Below are 20332 nucleotides of genomic sequence, written 5' to 3'. Positions count from 1 at the left end.
ACTCAGAAATCTGCCTGCCTCTGCCTCCCAAGTGCTGGGAATAAAGGCGTGTGCCACCACTGCCTGGGAGAATTTTCCATTTTTCAAAGGAGTCCTGGTTCCTTTAGTGGAGTTAGTGTTAAGAGAGCTAATTGTCCTAATGATAAGTTTTCTCCTCCCTTTCAGCATTTTGTCCTTACCACATTGGTCATTTCTCCCTTGTTGGATTGGGGTTTGAAGAGCATGTGAGTATATTACTTTCAGAAACTTATTTTGCTAGTTATCCCCTAGTTTGATATTTTCTAGGTATATTTTTATTTTATGTATATAAAAGTTTTGCTCGCATGTATGTGCACTATGCGTGTCTTGTTGGATCTCAGGATCTGAGATTATGGATGGTTGTGAGCCACCATACTGGGGCTGAGAACTGAGTGCCAGTCTTCTGCAAGAGCAAACTAAGCTCTCAACTGCTGAGCCACAGCTCCAGCCTAAGGATTCATTTCTCAGTGTATCCTGTGCAGAGGAGGAGTTAGCCAGCATAGCTTTGTTCTCTTTATTTAAAGCCAAACAATTACACAGGAAATAGTATGTCATATTGGATGGAAGTCATTGCAGGTACACTACAGAGCCTCACGGTATGTATGGTGGGCTTTGAGGCTCACTGCAAGAGAGTTCCCATGGTTGCTTTTCATTTGCTTGATGAACTTTTGTATCCCTCTCTCCCTTTCCACAGGTAATCCGTAGTGAATTTTGAAAAGTTATCAGTGTGTTCAATTAAAAAAAGGAATAGAGGACTATCTTGGGGTAATAGACTTTAGTGTTTGCTCAACTTGCTTATATTTTACACATTGTTATTTCCTAAAGGTGGATATGTATTCTGGTAGATTTTTTTTTAAAAAAAAAGTTATTTAATTATTTTATTTATTTACATTCCAAATGTCCCTCCTCCCAGAGTTCTTCACCACCCCCACCCCCCCTTGCCTCTGAGAGAGTGTTCACCTCTTCCCCACCCCCTGCATCCCCATCCCCCAAGCCTCTACAGGATTAGGCACATCCTTTTCCACTGTCAGATTCTTAATAACTTTTTCCTAAAACATTTTAATAGCGTAGAAAAGCACCAGTAACTTGGGGTCCCTCAGCTCCCTCGTGCATGTCTGATTTCAGTAGCAGTTAGATAGGGGTGGCTTTGCATGTCAAAAAGACTGTCTTTTGTGTTGAGAAAGGATTACCAAGCTGGAGGTTCCAAAGGCTCATGGAGTAGGACTACTTTTACAGACGCTGTGGAGATTGCATGGCTGGGCTCTCTTGTTCCCTTTGTGTGGGGAGTTCTGAGATTACTTTTAGGGATGTTTCATTGTCTGCTGCTGCTCCAACCCTTGTTGGCGGCTGCTTGTAAGCACCCAGAGGACTGAGATAAATGGTTTCAGCAGATGCTCATTTTCTGGACTGTGGCTACTTAATTTACCTATAATTCAGGAACTGAAATGATATGAATAAAACATATTTGTCATTCTACAAACTTTTGCTTTCTGCAAGGCTCTAGAACAGTTTTGGAGGGTCAGAGAAGCTTAAATGCTTACAGTTCCTTCCCAAGGGTCTGAGATAATGTGGTCAGATGTTGCCGGGTGGGTGGGCAGCCTGGGCAGTGGGCTGTTGCAGCTTTAGCAGTCAGCCCTCAGAAAATGCCTGGTTTTGAGAATAAGGAGAGTCTGATAAGATTGTGGTCTTACTGGGAAATTTCATTCACTCTGTTATTTTGACTCTTTGGATAAAATGCTATTTAATATTTCTTCAACCTTCAGTAATATTTAGCAGTCTGTATATGAGAGAGTCTGGTTTGCAGATGCTGTATAAACAAAATTTCAGTTATAAATATGTAGAATCAACAGTTTTTTTTTACTATCATGTTGGATGGTGCATACTTTTAATCCCGGCACTTATGAAGCTGAGGCAAGTGGATCTCTGAGTTCAAAGTCAGCTTGATTTACAGAGCGAGTTCTAGGATGGTCAGGGCTACACAGAGAAACCCTATTTCAAAAAGCAAGCTCAACCAAACCAAATCAAGCCAAGTAAGCCACAGTTTAGTTTCCGTCATTCATATCCCTTAGTATACTGAAAAACTGGATTACCAACCATGTAGGAAAGTCATATTATACTTATTTTTTTTATTTTCAGGTCCAAGCATCTCATTTTGAAGGTCTAATCACAACGATTGTTGGATATATACTTTTAGCAATAACACTGATAATTTGTCATGTATCCTTTAATGAACCGACTTGACTTGGAGGTCCATGTCATTCCTATCGAAGAGTTCTCATAATAACAAAGTTGTTTTCCCCTGTGTCTTCATAAAAGTTAGTGTTGGTGAAGGGATAAGTGTGGGCAGATTTGAAATAAATGAAATTTGTCATTGCATTCAGTATTTTCTGAAGAGTTTCCTGTCTCATACGTTTTTCCTTGACGAAATGCTTCAGGCATTGGCAACTCTTGTTAAATTTCATAGGTCTCGTCGCTTGCTGGGCGTCTGCTATATTGTGGTTAAGGTAATCCAATTATAAATAAAAACTAAAAGTGCTTTGTCCTCCATTTGATTGATACTGATGAACTTTATTTCTATTTAATTAAGGTCTCTTTGTTAGTTGTGGTAGAAATCGGAGTGTTCCCTCTCATTTGTGGCTGGTGGCTGGATATCTGTTCTCTGGTGAGTTGAGTACCACTGAGATATCTCATTTCAAAGCTTCAAAACATGTTAGAAAACATTTCTTTCAAAGGAAAGTATTGGTGATTTACTTATTTTTGGAACAAAACACTATTAAATCTAAATGCCATTAATTTGTCTTGAGTATTAATTTTTAATGTCTTTTTGTGAATGCAGACTGTAATTAAGAAATCAAGATCTTACACAGTTAAAAAGAATAGTTTTTAATATGAGAGCATAGGTCAGTTGGTAGGATGCTTGCTAGGATGCGTGAAGTCCTAGGTTCAATTCCTAGTATCAAGTAAGTGTGATAGCATGTGTCTGTAATTGTAGCAGCGAGGAGGAAGAGCCAGGAGGATTGGAACTTGCATGTTTTCTTGAGCTGCACAGCAAGTTCTAGGCTGGCCTGAGATAAATGAGATCCCATCACAGGGAGAAATACACAAACAAGCAAAACTAGTGCAACCAATTATTTATGCCTCACGGTTTTATTTGCATCATTTATTTTGAGTGTGTGCACATGCAGTGGTGGGAGAACAGCTTGCAAGAGTGTGTTGTCTCCACCACGGAGTCAGGGATGGGAGTTAGGGCCAGCCACCTTGCTTGTCCATGTGTCAGTGTTTTAAAGAGTTATAGTATGCTCTTATATAATATGCTCTTACATAGTTTTCTGACACTGTGAACTAAATATGGCATCACCTACATTTGGAGTTCTGACTTGTTTTTCCAAATTAGTGTTTATTATACCTTTGTTTATTGTACTTTTTATTGTAATTTATAAATGTACAAAATATTTTCATTAGAAATTAAAGCGTCACACAATGTTCGTTTTGTGACTTGTTAATGGTGGAAGTCCTGAGTGTTGCAAGTGTAAGTGTCTGGATCTCTGACCCACTCTGTTTCGGCTCAGGAAATGTTTGATGCTACTCTGAAAGATCGAGAGGTGAGCTTTCAGTCAGCTCCAGGGACCACAATGTTTCTGCACTGGTTGGTGGGAATGGTGTATGTATTCTACTTTGCCTCCTTCATCCTCTTACTGAGAGAGGTAGGTCCTAGAGAAGTGTTGGTGATCAGTGTTTTTGAGAAGGGCTTTGCTTTGTCAACCGTTTATCCCTCAAAGTCTAGGATGTTTTCCTAACTAAACCATATTCTCTCCTGTTTTAAGAGAGAAGAACTGGTAATAGAGTTTGCTTTGATTACTTTCAATCAATGTTTATGTCAAAAAAAAATGGCAGTTTGTAGTTTTAAAAATGATCAAGGCTAGTTAAAAATCAGAGTTCTTATTTGATATGCATCATATACTTACTCCCATTGTAAACTCCTAAAAGTGTTTGTGGTAATAAATTGGTCCTGGACTGCCACGGACCACCCCAGTCGGGTATGGGGGGTCCCTGGGATGAGGGTCCTCGAAAGCTAGGTGGGTAAGGATTCGGCGGTGACAAACAGAAACAAACACAGAGGCAGTTTGAATCTGAGTGTATTTTGCAGCACTCAAGCAGGAGTTTTTATACGCTAAAAAAATAAATATTACAACTCTTAGAAGATGTTTTCAGTGAAGCAATCACAAATCCTATCTTTATCATTTGGCACAGTAAAGCACAAAAATCAAGCAAAAATTACAACTCTGAAAAGTTGTATTCAGTGAATCACAAACAGAACAGGTAACATCATGATTAATAGAAATCACAAGTTACAACTGAAAGGGTAAAATCAGTGGGGCAGTCATCTGAGGCTAGTGGCATATTTCCAAGAGCAGGTTAATAAATCTTTCTGGTCCATTGTTTAACATCTAATGGCTGATTTTTTTTTTTTTTTAATAAATCTCCAATGTGTAAATTTAAACTATTTTAATTCTTTTTATTTAAGGCTTTCTTTACCATATATCAAAGTCCACTTCCAATGAGATACGTGTAGCCATATGAAATTTTATTGTTGGGAAAGTTTTTATCTATCACAGTACTATTATATAATTTTATAAATGATTTATAAAGTAAAGCGTTGGTTTCCCCAGAGAAAAGGTCATGTTAGTGACCCCATTTCAAAGAATGGTTTCTTACCCATTATTCTCGCTTAAGGTCTTGGCCTAGGCTACCAGGAACATGTAAATAAGAAAAGGAATAAGAAAATAAAACAGATAAATGAGAACTACGGCTTAGTGTTTTGTTCTGGCCCCACAGCCGGTTCCTGGAGGCCTCCTTCTTTTGAAGTTTTCACCTTAGTCTGTGGAACTTGTCACACAGATTCTACGGGGCTTGGTGTAGCGCTGGACATCGTCCCCAAGAGAGGTTTTATAGGACTGAAATAAGAAGTATTTAGGAACAGGCACTTGAATTACAGAGTAGCAGTGGGGATCTTTTATGATCACAAGCCACTTGCCAGGTAGCTGCTGCCTTCACAGATCCTGTTCTGAGTGATTTAAAGATGAGGGGAGGTTCATATTTCCTTACTGTACACCTCTAGCTCTATGAACACCAGATTCTATGCTGTACCCCGAGGTAATACCGAGGTACAAGACAATTCTTGCCCTCCTCTGTTCCTGAGAGTTAATAAATCTTTTGAAAAGTTAGCTCACTCTACTAAGACTGTTGATGGAGGAGAAGGCCAATGAGGCAGTGGGGATGGACTGCGAAATCACAGACTGAATGTCATTGGTGCTTTATTCTGTACAAGGTTTGTGGACAGTAGGGGTGGGTCTGAGTCTTTTCTCTTAATTATACAGTATATAGTAATGTTTGTAGGTTTTTACCTCAGTCATTCAGATTTCTTGATAAATTGTTTTCAGTGAGGTTTTCAAGTTTATGATTAAAAGCATCAAAGGTCAATAAAAAAAAAAACAATAGCTTGATACTTTCTGGCTAAGGAACTTCTTTTTTCCATGAATTGTCAGGGTTGAATTTTAGGTGCCAAAATAACTTTAGGACCTCGTTTTTTTTTTTTTTTTTTTTTTTTTTTTTTTTTCTTTTGGTTAATTTTCAGATGCACATAGAGTTGTCACTGAGTATCATATTTGAAATATATTCACAGGTACTTCGACCTGGTGTCTTATGGTTTCTGAGGAATTTGAATGATCCGGATTTTAATCCAGTACAGGAAATGATTCACTTGCCCATTTATAGACATCTTCGAAGATTTATTTTGTCAGTGGTGAGCAGGTCTTTTTATTTTTTATTTTATATTTTAAAAATCAAGGCATGCTACCTATTAGCTTCATACAGTGTTTTTGTTGTTTGTATGCTTTTAGATTGGGAGGACTGGGAGGACATACTGACTGTATTTACCTAACCCTGTGGAACATACTTAACAAGTGTAGTTCCCCAGACTCACAGTAGGGTTGTGCCTTGTTTCTTACTACAGATTGTCTTTGGCTCCATTGTACTTCTGATGCTCTGGCTTCCTATACGTATAATTAAGAGTCTTTTGCCTAATTTTCTTCCTTACAATGTCATGCTTTACAGGTAAGGATTTCTGGGGGTTATTTTGGTGGTTTGGGGGGATTGAACTCACTGCCTAGCATCCTAAACAAGTATTATACTACTGAGCAGCATCTCTAAGTCTATAGTTAAGTTCTTAAAACTACTGGGGATCTAATATTCATTTTACATTAAACATTGTATGTGGTAGTTCCATCTTGCCATACACATTTTACATTTTTCTTCTCCCTCCACCCCTCCCAAGACAGGCTACTACAGTGTAGTGCTGGCTGTCTTGGAACTTACCCTGTCAGTCAGGCTGACTCAAATTCAGAGATCTCCCTGCCTTTGCCTTCCAAGTCCTGGGACTAAAGGCTTGTGTTCCACCACCTGCTCAATACATTTCTTTCAAGGGATAACTTATTTCATTTGGTTAAAAAGATTCTTTTTTAAACCATACTTAAGGAGAATTACTAACATTGTTTTTTCTTTGTGTACACCTTTAACTGTGTACTAAAAGCAAGACTCAAGGCTTTCATCATTTTGTATTAAACTTTCCAGTGGCTTTATTACCCCATAGTTCACCTTAAGCTATGAGGAATGAGATTGCTTCCTCAAATGTACTTGTCCTGTTAGTTCATCCTTAAGAACTTACACTAATGTTACCACTCAGTCGTTTAGTTTCCATTTCCCTTTGCTCTCCATTATTATCACAGCCTCATCTCTGCTGGCTCTGGGTTTTCTGAAAGGTAGATTGTACTATTCCTATGTTGAAACAGTGTCAGCTCTCCATAGGAGAGGTTACATTTATAGGCAAGAAGACAGGCTTTAGTATAGATGGAATACATAGTATGCTTAATACTCACTACTGTTCTAGGGAAAAGAAAGGAGCAGAAAGAATAGAGAATGTCCAGGAGGGGTTTTAATTTATCAGGTGTAACAGAAAAGACTGAGGTGACAGTTAAGGAAAGCCCTGAAAGAAGCTGAGGCCGTGGTGCTGAACCAAGTGGATCAGGTAGGCACACCTCACCCACATTTGTTTGTCAGACTAGTGTGGCTAAGAAGGAGAAAGCAAAGTAGTCAGCTATGAAGTGAGAGCAGACCTTGAAAGCAGCTCTTTGAGTTTGGAGGCTATTATAGGCACTTTGGTGTTTAGTCAGAAGGGTTGGATAGCTCGTAGAAGGCTGTGCGGGTCACTGCGCCCCTTGGTGAACAGAGATAGAGTGAGAGCGCCTAGGTTAGAAGCAGGATAGCCAGGAAGACGGTGTTAGAGGATCCTGGAGGAGATTAAGGAGGCTAAGAAGCAGTTAGGATTGATAATGTTAAGAGTCAAGGAGTCAAGGAGTGGTGTGGATGTAAGCTGTAAGGAACCAGAAATTTCTTCTGTAAAGAAGTCAGCAAATCAGAAATCCTGTACTTAGCATGGGAGATGTGTTTAATAGAGAGATAGCAGGATTAATAGTTTGATAGATGCTTGGTCACATCAGCGGGCATCACTGAGTTCCAGTGTGGATATGCAAGTTTGGAGTTGGGGAAGAGATCTCTACTACTGTAGATAAAAGTGGCCAGATGAGTCACAGTCATACAAAGAATAAGCTAGGCTGAGAAAGAGGACAATACTTGGGCCCTCGTGCTTCCATACTGGGGAGTCAAAGGGGGAGCAGCTATTCGGAAGCTGCTGGAAGGGCGAGCAGCTCTGTAGTACACTGCTGTCACAGCACAAGTGAGCACCACGGCATGGTTGTTGGTGGACACCAAGGGACCAGGAACAGCTTCAGTGGGGCTTAGGAGAATAGCCTCACTGACTTGGAGAGAATGGGAGGAAAGGCTATAAAGACAAGTACATTTGACTTTGGAGATTTGTTATTGGAACAGATGTTTTATAAATTATAATAGGGCTCATGTAGTAAACCTGGCTTTTTGTATTGTAGTGATGCTCCGGTGAGTGAGCTGTCCCTTGAGCTGCTCCTGTTGCAGGTTGTCTTGCCAGCATTGCTGGAACAGGGACACACTAGGCAGTGGCTGAAGGGGCTTGTGCGTGCATGGACTGTTACTGCTGGATACTTGCTGTGAGTATGGGAGCTGACTCTGTGGGCATCTATGTTATCTGTGTCTATAATCTTTTTTTCTAAAGCCAGGGCCTCATGCACACTGTACAAATGCTATACTACAGAGTAACAACTACAGCCCCATATTTTATTTTTAATTTTGAGTCATATTCTTATCCAAGCTGTCCTCAGCCCTAGAATCTTTGTACCCTAGTCTTCTTAGTGCTGAGCATACAGGTATGTGCCATTATGGTCAGTCGTGTTTTATAACCTTTCTGAAGGAAGTGTGTTCTGTGTTGCACTCGATAAAGCCTAGTTTCAGAAGCTGCAGAGACAGCTCAGCAGTGAGTGTGCCTGCTATTCCTCCAGAGGACCCAGTTCATTGCCCAGCACTGATGTCAGACTGCTCACAGTGGCCTTTGAGTCCAGATCCGGGGATCTGGTACGTTTTCTAGCTCTGTGGGCACCCACAGTACATGTGGCATACAGATACATACATGTACTCAAATAAAACCTCTTAGAAAACCCTCATTTTAATACGAAACAGTTGAGTGCTGTCTGGAATTAGCTCCACAGAGTAAAACCTTTTTCTTCTTCATTAATGACTGCTGTTTCTCCTGCAGAAGTGACAAACCGTTCAGACAAGAGCAGCACTGGGGAGAAGGACAGTGTTCAATCATCAAATAGAACCAAGTCTATAACCACAGTATATACCATACTGTGCACTCTGTGGTTACCCATTCAAGGAGGATCTGTGCACACTGTCCCCCTTGTGCAGGCTCACTGCTGTTCCTTTTGTGTTAATAGATGTGGCAGACAAAGGGATTGGGGTTGGGTCAGTGCAATTGCACTACATGGCGTCTTCTATGGAAATGTGACAGTACTGTCAATGCATACTCGCTTAAAAGTTAAAAATACAGTGTATTTAAAGACTACTTTATACTTATTTTAAGGATTCTATCCCTGCTATCTAGACTAAATGCTAAATGCTAAGATTTGATTTCTTTTTTGTTCCTTCCTTTTTGTGTTGTGAAAAAAATACCCAACAGAAGCAGCTTAAGGGAGTATTTAGTTTGGCTTATGTTTTCAGGGCAGACCCCGTTGTGTGGGGAAGTCTTGGCAGCAGAAGCTCCAAGTTTCTGTTCACATTAAGTCTGCATTCACGAAGCAGAGAGTGAGGGATGCTGGTTTCTCTCCTACAGCTTGCTTACCCAGTTTCATTCTGTCCAGGACCCCTGTCCTGTTGAGGGATGGTGTCTTCTACTTTTAGGATGAGTCTTACTGCCTCAGTGTAATTTAGATATCCTTTCACTGGCATTCCAGAGGCTGTATGCATAACGGAAGCTTTTGTGAAATACTTGGCACAGTATGGTATATTACTGTGGTTATAGACTTGGTTCTATTTGATGATTGAACACTGTCCTTCTCCCCAGTGCTGCTCTTGTCTGAACGGTTTGTCGCTTCTGCAGGAGACATGGCTGACTGTGCTTTCCTCTAAATCACTGACTTCTCCGTTGTTAGGGAGGAAACATAGAATAGGTTGAATTTGTGGAGTGCCCCACAAGCTAGCTAACAGAGTTGGAAGGGGATGGTTTGAAGCAGACACTAGCATTTACTCCAGATAGCAGGAGTAATGCTCTCTATATTCCAATGTCACTCTGGCCTGAACTGAGACTCACTGGTGTAACTTTTGTGTAGGGACCTTCATTCCTACTTACTGGGAGACCAGGAAGAAAACGAGAACAGTGCAAATCAGCAGGTCAACAATAACCAGCCTGCAAGAAACAACAATGCCGTTCCTGCCGGGGAAGGGCTGCATGCAGCCCACCAAGCCATACTCCAGCAGGGCGGACCTGTTGGCTTTCAGCCTTACCGCCGGCCTTTACATTTCCCACTCAGGGTAAGTTCATAGAGCTTGAGTTCTGTAAATTAGTTTTTCTTTCACTAATTGAGAATTAGTGCTCTTAAAATTGGTGCTGTGTAGCTATGACATATGGTTCCTAGAAAGAAACTTGTATTACTCTCATTGTGCAGCTGAAATGTTCAAAATAAGTTTGTTAGGTTTTGGAGGTGGGTACTATGTGGGGCTCGGATTCCATGGACTTTAGTTCTTGTTTGAGAGAAAAAGATCATAAATTAGAAGCTAGCATGATGGATAACAGTTCAGCATGTGTCAGCAACTATAATGATATGTTAATGTTGGCCTCTGATTTAATTCCCACTTACAGCAGCTATTGGGTCAGAACAGAAATGTATTCCTCAGTAGAGCAGAGAAGCACAAAGCACAATACAATGAGTGTGGGTTGTGCACTTAGGGCCTTCCCGGCTCCTTACTCTGGCTTCTGCCTATCCCATAGTGTTGTATGTCACAACTTCCCTTGTCCCTCACCTCTCCTCTGTGTACAGCATTTCCTAAATGTATTCAGTTACCATGTCCAGTGTGTCCTTAAGGTCCTGGCATGCGAATTATGGGTGGTCATCTCATGTTGATAGCTAATGAAACTGAAGATCAGTTAGGCCTGTTCCATCATCTCGAAACTGGCAGCCAGTGTGTGATTCAAAGTCTTGTCAGACATTTATCCTGATGATGTATTTCCATTTGTATGGAATCCCTGTTTTAATGGTTTGAGATTGTGAGTGATCATTTTGAAATTTTGGTAGATGATCTCATCCTTGGTTCTTTTTCTGTAAAAATAGTCGATGTCTTATTTTTGGGTTACCTGTAGCTCTTATGTAGCCATTGTGTAAACATATCTTGAGTGTCAGATATTTTGGATGTGTGTTAAGGCTGTAGAGATTATGCACGCAGTCTTTGTCCTAAAACTACTTTTAGACTACTTTGGGAGATTAAAAAGCAAAACCAAACAGTAGCAAATTTGGGTTCTTAGAGTAGACGGTTTGCTGAGGGCACTGTTACTGCTCTTGGGCAGGGGCCACTGGTTTGTAGTACAGGTGTGTAGAAATCTTCATGGAGGAGCTGATAAATAAGCTTCCTTGAATGAGAGAGGACAACCATTAAAAAAATGGCAGGTAGAAAGGGCATTCCAGGCCTATTGGACATGGCAAGCTTGGAGCTGCAGAGAACTGAGTATATTTAGAGGATGGCAGCTCTACAGAGGAGAGGTGAAGGGCAGGGAAGCAATGGCAGGCAAGACTTCTGGATAGGCAGCCGCTGAATGGAGAGCCTTGAACGTTGTGTGTACTGTAGTTGGCACTCGAGATTTATATTTCCTGCTTCTGTCCCCATTGAGAAATACATCTGTTCTGAAGCAGTAGTTTATTCAAAAAAGTGTTGCTTATAATGCTAAAGGTCTTTTCTTCAGTTCCTGTGTCTGTGAGTCTTAAAAGCAGGTCTCATAGTAAGCACCTGCTTTACTTTTCCCTGGTTTTCACTTGGCCCTCTTGCTGGGGTTGGTAGGGGGCACATCAGAGACAGAATCACTAAGGGCTTTTCAGGCGGGCAAAGCTGATGAAATTTTTCTCATCAGGCCTCTGCCTTATGATCTTGGAAAAGGTGGGTAAGGTAGAAAGTGAGCTTTCTGTCAGCCCTGGAGAAGGGGTCTCCTCTTCCTTGTATGCTGCTGTTCCATTGGTACTTCCCAGTACAGAAGCCATTGGCTATGTGCATGTATTTACAGTTAAGAATAGTGAAAATAGCCGGGCGTGGTGGCACACGCCTTTAACCCCAGCACTCGGGAGGCAGAGGCAGGNGGATTTCTGAGTTCGAGGCCAGCCTGGTCTACAAAGTGAGTTCCAGGACAGCCAGAGCTATACAGAGAAACCCTGTCTTGAAAAAAAAAAATAGTGAAAATAAAACTTCAAGTTCTATTACTACATTGTATTATTCACAAGTCATGGGCTCAATAGCCACATGTGGCCAGTGACTGCTGTGCTGGACAGCGCAGAACTGGATGTCTCTGTCAGCATGCAGAATATTCTAATTGAGTAGCAAAGTTGCTGAGTTTAGAATAATGGCTATTTTAAATTTGTCAACTTTGGGTGAGTTTTGGGTGAGCCTGAGTATAAATATATTTGTTTCTTTCTTTGGGGGTATATCTGATCTTGTGAAAATGAACACTTATTTTCTGAAGGTTCTATACCCCAAAAGCACAGGCGCAGGCTGTCTCCTGCTCCTTTTTCTTTCTCTCCTTGGCACTGGGAGTATGGTAGCATATGTCCTGTGCCCAGTGGAGTGGCGGAATTTTATAGTGGGAGTGTTATGTGGATTTGAGGAGTATCAGAGTACATTGAGGACATAGAAACCACTTATGAACTTTCTGTTTTGCATTGCAGATATTTCTGCTGATTGTCTTCATGTGCATAACATTGCTGATTGCCAGCCTCATTTGCCTTACTTTACCAGGTATGAGTTTATTCTAGCTTCCAGCTATTGAATGTTAAGACTCTTTTCTCAAAACATGTTATATCAAATAGAAGCTGGGAATACAGTCCTAATGTTTGGTTCATGGGCTGTTTTCATGTAGTTGGACTCTATAGGCCCACAGGTTCCAGAAGCATGAGTCTATTGCAGAGCACACACGACAGTCTCTCAGTTCTCATAGTATGTCGCGGTGTGGGTTTTCAAAGTCATTTAAAAAGTTAAACTTTTTACTAAAATCTGGGACTTACAAGTGTTGCTCTTCCCTGACATTGACCTTGTTAGAAATGTCAACCAGTGTTTCTTCATCTTAACGAGGAAGCTACTCTTGGCTGGATATAATAGCTTGCCATCTTCTCCAAAGATGCCCCTGATGGGATAGAGTTCAGCACCATTGACAAGTCATAGAATAGCTTGTCCTCTGCGCTCAAGACATTCCAAATCAGGCTGATAGCTGTTATCCACCACGTGGTGTATTGAGCAGTTTTGATTATACTACTAAGCTAATAATTTTATAATTAAATTTGTATTAAATATTCGGTCCCATGAGTTATAAAAGTAGGAAAGAACAATTGGGGACATTAAAATTAAAGGGATGTTTCTAAAAAAAAAAAAAAAGAAAGAAAGAAACAAGGCAAAGAAAGCAAACATTTTTTAAACTGAAGAAATTGTGATTTTTTTTTTTAATCTTCATTTGGTAAAAAGTGAAATTGTACTATTTTTGTGTAGAGACTAACCATTTTTAGAGATTTTTTGAGAATTTTTTGTTGATTCACTCCCCATTCTTCTCTCTAACTCCTCCCAGATTTCCTTACCTCCCTAAGTCCATAGGTTTGTTTCCTTTTCTTTTTCCTTTTCTTTTTCTTTTTCTTTCCTTTTTTCTTTTTTTTTACTTTAATAACTGATCCAGCCCAGTTAGTACTGCCTGTGTACTGTTGGATGTGAGACCTTCCTCCTCTAGGTTAGCAGTTCTTAACCTGTGGGTCACAACCCCTTTGGGGATCACATAACAGATATTTAATTACAGTTCATAACAGTAGCAAAAATTACAGTTATGAAGTAACAATGAAATAATTAAGGTTGGAGGTCAGCACAACACGAGGAACTGGACTAAAGGGTGGTAACCCTAGGAAGGTTGAGAACCTGCTCTAGACATTTGTCAGCCTCTCAGGGTCTACAACCCTTAAAGAAAAGAGACTTCCCTGGTAGCTGCCATCGTCCCCAGTTAGGGAGCTCATGAGCTCCGTCCTATGGATGCAGGCAGCTGATGAGCCTGATCCTGTCGCACTGTGTGCCAGCAGATACCGCTGCTGTGGGTTCCCGGGTGCCGAGGTCCAGTTCTGCTCCGGTTGGCGCTTTCAACTCCCTCTTCCTCCGTGGTTTCCGAGCATGGGGAATAGGGATGTCCTCTTGCTAAGCACTTCACGGGAAGACCTCTGACCTTGTAAGACTGCTCTAAGGTCCTTGTCCTTTTCACAGCACAGCTGGCTAGCTACCTAGCTACAGTGTGAACATACGGTTTTTATGTTCCATTTCCATGCTTTTATTGGAATTTTAAAATTCAATAAAACCGGGCAGTGTTGGCACATTCTTTAATCCCAGCACTTCAGAGGTAGAGGCAGGAGGGTCTCTTGATTTTGAAGCCAGTTTGGTCCACAGAGTTCTGGGACGGGAAGTGATAACAAAGAAATCCTGTCTCAAAAAAACAAAAACAACAGCAATAAAAGATAAAAGAAACAATTTTTTTTATGCTTTAATTTAGTAATGTGAGTAATTCAACATTGTTGTACACTGTTAAACATTTCCCTTAAATCTGTTGTAGCATGGTAGAAAAGTAATTGAAGTTCATAACAGAAGAGCTTTGACAGGGCACATTTGAGGGTAATGAGGCCTGCTTCCTCCTCTAGGTTACCTCTTAGCTACAACATAACTTGTGAATCCATGTGCCCTCTCAAAAAGAGAGGGAAGGGGGGGGAGAAAGGATGGGAGAGGGGGAATAGAAATGGGCTGTTTAATGTAGAACTAATCTAAAATCTCAGAGGCAAACTGTAAAGTAGACATTTGTATACAGCACTAAACACTTTTCACAAGTGTCAGTGGTGATTTTGGTGTCTTAGAATTAATATGCACATTTACTTGTTTCATGGAATAAATATATCTGTCCTCTTTTCTTGTGGATTGAACCCAGGTCTCACAAATGGTTGACTACACTCCTGGTCCAGTTTTTATTTGTCTATAAGAGAGCTATTTTCATATACAGACTATTTTATGAGTTGATAAGAAGTCTGTTTATCATATGGCTTGTAATGCTTGACTGTGGGGTTAGCTAGTTTGACTAGAAAGTGATATATAGTTCATCAGGCAAAACTGTGAGCTTAATCATGTAGACATGCATTCAAATATATCTATCTCCGTACTATGTAACTAATGGGTCAAGCTTTTCTTCCTCTTCTTCCTTCTCTTCCTCTTTTTCCTTCTCCTTTTCTTCTCCCTCCTCATTCTTTTTCGCCCTTCATTCCTCCTCCTTCCTTCCTTTTTTCTTTTTCCTTCCTCTTTCCTTCTTTCTTTTCCCCTCTTCTTTCTTTTTCCCTCCTCCTCTTCTTCCTCCAACCCCACCCCCACTCCCATCCCCCAGAGTCAGGATTTCTCTGTGTAGCCTCAGCTGTCCTGTAACTTGCTCTATAGGCCAGACAGGCCTGGAACTCAGAGATCCACCTGTTCCTGTGTTGCAAGTGCCAGGAATAGTGGCATGCACTGCCATGCCCATCCCTGTAGTCTTTCAGATGCAGGCTGTATTTATGTTGGACGAGAGATTAACCCTTGGAGAATGACTGAGACAGTAGATAGGATATGCTTAGCACACTGACCCTCTATCTAGGTATTCAGATACAACATTAGGAGAACAGTCCAGAACAAACAGAATACTAGAGACTTATTCATCTCTCAAGCCTTGTTGAGAATCAGTTATGTGAAGAAAGTTTTAAAAAACCTGCTTGAGCACTTAACTGTGTGGTTGCTCCAGAGCTGCACTATGACTCACACTTGAGAGCCCGGCACTCAGGACACCAAGGCAGGAGGGTCACTCTGGAGTTTGAGACCATCCTGGACGACAGTGTGAAACCCTGTCTCACAACAAAAGACGAAGTTCAAAACTGACGATCTTTAGGAAGATCTCAAGTCTGTATTTTACTGTACCATGTTGGTGTTGATTTGTTTAAAAGAACGTTTATACAGTATTATTTGATGCTGTGTTTTGAAATGTTATTGTGCCTACTTCTTTATTTTAAAAAGCTTAGTTTTTTGTGCTAATGAATGGATCATTTGGGAGAAAACCCAAATTGTTTGTAATGTATCTATATAAAGTATTGATAGCACAAATAATAGAAAACTTGTGTCTTTATTATATTAGCATAATAATTTCAGTTGGTAATGAAAAGTAACAGACGCACTAATACTCATAACATCCCAGTTACCAGAATAAATTTGTAAGTGGCCTGGCAGATCAGGACACTCAGCTCATTGACTCTCTGTTTTGGGTGTTTCTTAACCAAGTAATTCTATTTCCTAAAGGGTTGTTGGTTGTTTTTGTTTATTCTGATGTGAAAATATTTATAGAACATCAAGATTACAGTTCTCTTTACCTAGCCACATGTCTCATTTGTCAGCCTTTCTATTTTCAGTATTTGCTGGCCGTTGGTTAATGTCATTTTGGACGGGGACTGCCAAAATCCATGAGCTGTACACAGCTGCTTGTGGTCTCTATGTGTGTTGGCTAACCATAAGGGCTGTGACAGTGCTGGTGGCCTGGATGCCCCAGGGACGAAGAGTGATTTTCCAGAAGGTTAAAGAGTGGTCCCTCATGGTAGGTTTCTGGAACAAGAGATTGATCTTACTGATAGTCATAAATACTTTAACAGCTATTTCCCATTTGTTTTCTTACTGTGTTACTAGTTTTCAGGAGAGTTATCTTTTTATCAGAAAGCACATTTGTTTAAGATGGAAACTTTCTATTTCACTTAAACCATAGTTCTAGAAGTACCCAGACATACATACTTAAGAGTCAACCAGAAGGGGCTGGAGAAATGGCTCAGTGGTTAAGAGCACTGGCTGCTCTTCCAGAGGTCTTGAGTTCAATTCCTAGCAACCACATGGTGGCTCACAGTGATCTGCAATGGGATTCAATGCCCTCTTCTGGTGTGTGTGAAGAAAGCAATGGTGTACTCACATAAATAAAATAAATCTTTAAGTGGGGTCGGGAGGGGATAGGGAGTTTTTGGAGGGGAAACCAGGAAATGGGACATTTGAAATGTAAATAAAATAAATATTTAAAAAAAAAAAAAAAAGAGTTACCCAGAATCGTGAGCTGCTAAGTAATCTCGTGAAAAAACTAAGAATTACAGAAAATGCTTTTGGAGATGGGAGTGCAGTTAGGAAAGTCATTCTCAAAAGTCCTGATTTACATAGGAAGTCCTTTTCTGAGTGTGGAATGAATTCTTGTCCACACCATTGGCTGGACTAATAACTGCCGTAGGCACGTCTCTGCCTACTCATTGGGGGAATCAGCGCTGCATTTTGTATCTGACGTTATAGTTTGCTTTCTCTTGGAGTTTATACATTTATATTTATGCTGAAACCATTTTTAATGCTTTAAACATATTATTTACACATACTATTTGATACCACGTGTTAACTTGGTAATACCTGTGGATGTGTAGTTTGTTCAGACTAGCAAATTCAACTTTTCCATCATTGTACAATTATGTCTGTAGTGAGAGATTTATTGTAGATTGAGTGGAGGAGGTTAAATTGCTATTTAGTCCATGGGTAATGAACCACTTACCTATATTTAAAATACAGAGAACAGCTAAGTTTAGTTTTATTTGGTAATTTATCCTATCTTCACAAATGCCATGTAAAGAGGTACTATGTGTTCCACTAATACCATGTTTGGTCATATTGCAAGAGTATCCATTGAAGCCACCTTAAAAAAGAGGTCACCAGAACACTGACTTCATTGTCAGTATTTTTGTAGCTTCTTTTACTTTGTATTCTTATTTTGCTACTTAATCCAAATTTTAAAGCTGCATTATGAATACATTAGCTGTAGCTGCTAATGTATTGAACAGATAGGCAGAATTTCTTGATTAAAAAAAAAAAAAGATGATTCTGATTGGCTTGATGAATTACTTTAACTGGAGTTAGGATGAGCTATCAGTTTTCCTGAAGGCTCACAAATCAGCTTATGAGTTGGGTTGCTTTGGGACCAGTGTTTTGGCAAATCAGTGTTTTTGCAGGAAGATTAAAGTCAAGTGCTGAGAAGGATATTTGGAGGAAAACATCATAATCATTTTGTTAATTGTATCTAACAGTAAATGAAACTCGGGGTGGGGGATCCCTTTTATAACAACAGTCAGTAGTGATGTTAGGTTCTTTACAGCTTGAGCTCTACACTTAATGGGGTTGGATGACTCAGCTTATAAAGCTCTTGCTGAAAGCTGGAGACAAAGATTCCGTCCCCAGAATCCACATAACATGTTGGGTGTAGAACGTACTCTTATAACCTCAGTGATGAGGAGGCAGAAACAGGAGGTTCCTGGGGTGTACTTGCTGAACGGTCTACTCTTCTGTGCCACTGAGGCATTCTTTGTCAAAGGAGGAGGTGACATTTAAGATTGTCCTCTGGTCTCCATTTTCATGTGTACACATGGACACCTGTGCATTTCAAAAAAGAAATTCCACTGAAATATATAACATAAAATGTGTTGGGAATCAGGTCCAAGGGGAAAGCAAGCCTGAAAGTAGAATACAGTTTGTTTTGTCCAGAGGAGGATTGTCTGTAATGACTGTGTGCCTTGTTCCTGCTAGATAATGAAGACTCTGATAGTTGCTGTGCTGCTGGCTGGGGTGGTCCCACTACTCCTCGGGCTCCTGTTTGAGCTGGTTATTGTTGCCCCTCTGAGGGTCCCTCTTGATCAGACTCCCCTTTTCTACCCTTGGCAGGTAAATGTCTATGTTATCCTCATGATTATTGGTAATTAGGTGGGATCAGAAAAAAATAGTTTTTGAGTATTTTTGTTTATTTTACACAGTTGTTTTAGGAAGATTGTTTTTTTATTCTAGGAACCCTTGTAAAGTTTTTGAAGTGATTTCTTTTACTCTTGGTTTTAAGATACAAAAGCCATATAAACTCCTTTCTCAGAATAGTTTATGATTAAAAGGTTGCCCTCCCCTGAGCTGGCTCTCCAGGATTGACCCACACAGCTGCCTTGACTTTGCATGTGCTGCTTCCCATATCCCTGAATAAGTAACGAATTAAAAAGCTTAGATAAAGGAGTATTGGGTGCTGTGGCAATGATTTACGGTTCTAAGCAGGGACTAGTGCTTGTAGGGTTTGATGTGCAGTGTCTAAAATGTCTGCATGAGATGGAGGGCGGGGTGGTCACTGGCTAGCGGAAGGAGAGGGATGGAGGCAGTGTGCCGCCACCATGGTCTCAGGGGTAGTAGGAATAGAAAGCAGCCTGGATCTGGTAACAGCTCGGGAAAACCACAAATGCCTAAGCTTCAGCACAAGCCTTTGAAATAATTTCTTTAGGCCAAAAATGTGTTATTGCAACATAAGTTATCTTAGGTCATAGTAATAACACAGGACAAGCAACAACTATAGCTGATTAAATAACAGCATTCATTTTACTTCCTTACTGGGGTCTCCTTTAGTGCCTACACTTGTCTATATTTTCTTGAGGAAATCATGGAGATTTCTAAAAGAAGACTATTTTGTTCAACTTGCACTTTTTACATATTAATCTCCTCTTCATTTTTTTTATTAGTCCTTTGAGAGTTTGTGCAATGCATTTTGATCATTCAAATGCATTGCACAAACTCTTCCTTCACCCCACTCTTGGAAGATTTGTTTCCCCTTCTCTAACTAGCCCTAACCTTGTGGCCTTTGGGGTGGTGATCTTTTTAATCCATCAAATATGAGCTGACCAAGTACTTTTGAATGTGTGGCTTTTACCCACTGTCTTAGTCAGGGTTTCTATTCCTGCACAAACATCATAACCAAGAAGCAGTTGGGGAGGAAAAGGGTTTATTCAGCTTACACTTTCTACATTGTTGTTGATCACCAAAGGATGTCAGGACTGAAACTCAAGCAGGTCAGGAAGCAGGAGCTGATGCAGAGGCCATGGAGTGATGTTCTTTACTGGCTTGCTTTCCCTGGCTTGCTCAGCCTGCTCTCTTATAGAACCAAGACTACCAACCCAGAGATGGCAACACCCACAAGGGGACCTCCCCCCTTGATCACTGATTGAGAAAATGCCTTACAACTGGATCTCATGGAGGCATTTCCCCAACTGAAGCTCCTTTCTCTGTGTTGACACAACATTAGCCAGTATACCCACCAATGGTAGAGCTCTTAAAGAGAACTAACTCTCCTAGAAGCTAGCAGCTATCAGTAGTGATACCAGTTCTGGGCAGTTCTGGGCAGCTTCTGTTCCAAAACTAAACAGCTTTTTTGATAGGCTTACCTTTACGGTCAGTGAAGATGTGTTAAGTATTCTTTATTTTTCTCTAATCATAGGACTGGGCGCTGGGAGTGCTGCATGCCAAAATTATCGCAGCTATAACTCTTATGGGTCCTCAGTGGTGGTTGAAAACTGTCATTGAACAGGTAAGAAGCCAATTTCATAGAAAGAGACTCTGAAATGGGTTATGGTTGTATTTTGTTAATGGAATTTTTGTTTTTATGTTTCTGCTTTTCTTTTTTTTTCTTTTTCTTTTCTTTTCTTTTCTTTTCTTTTCTTTTTTTTTTTTTTTGTTT

At 40.4% G+C, this 20332-nt stretch overlaps 1 protein-coding gene across 2 annotated transcripts in view; it reads left to right on the top strand.

The window, feature by feature from the left end:
* The window catches only part of March6 (membrane associated ring-CH-type finger 6), a 73629-nt gene that overhangs the window by 42068 nt on the left and 11229 nt on the right, over positions 1–20332 (top strand). Inside the window, exons 11-23 of one of the 2 annotated variants that reach the window (XM_029543877.1) lie at positions 166–224; positions 2155–2235; positions 2454–2522; positions 2606–2680; positions 3588–3722; positions 5702–5821; positions 6032–6132; positions 8019–8156; positions 9834–10035; positions 12429–12498; positions 16179–16375; positions 18379–18513; positions 20093–20182. In XM_029543877.1, coding sequence (XP_029399737.1) covers positions 166–224; positions 2155–2235; positions 2454–2522; positions 2606–2680; positions 3588–3722; positions 5702–5821; positions 6032–6132; positions 8019–8156; positions 9834–10035; positions 12429–12498; positions 16179–16375; positions 18379–18513; positions 20093–20182 — 1472 coding nt within the window. The remainder of the gene's footprint in view (positions 1–165; positions 225–2154; positions 2236–2453; positions 2523–2605; positions 2681–3587; positions 3723–5701; positions 5822–6031; positions 6133–8018; positions 8157–9833; positions 10036–12428; positions 12499–16178; positions 16376–18378; positions 18514–20092; positions 20183–20332) is intronic. The other variant, XM_021208272.2, reaches the window with a different exon arrangement.

Source organism: Mus pahari, chromosome 11, assembly GCF_900095145.1.
Source record: "Mus pahari chromosome 11, PAHARI_EIJ_v1.1, whole genome shotgun sequence".
Classification (NCBI taxonomy): Eukaryota; Metazoa; Chordata; class Mammalia; order Rodentia; family Muridae; genus Mus; species Mus pahari.
This window is presented reverse-complemented; position numbering and strand designations above follow the sequence as displayed.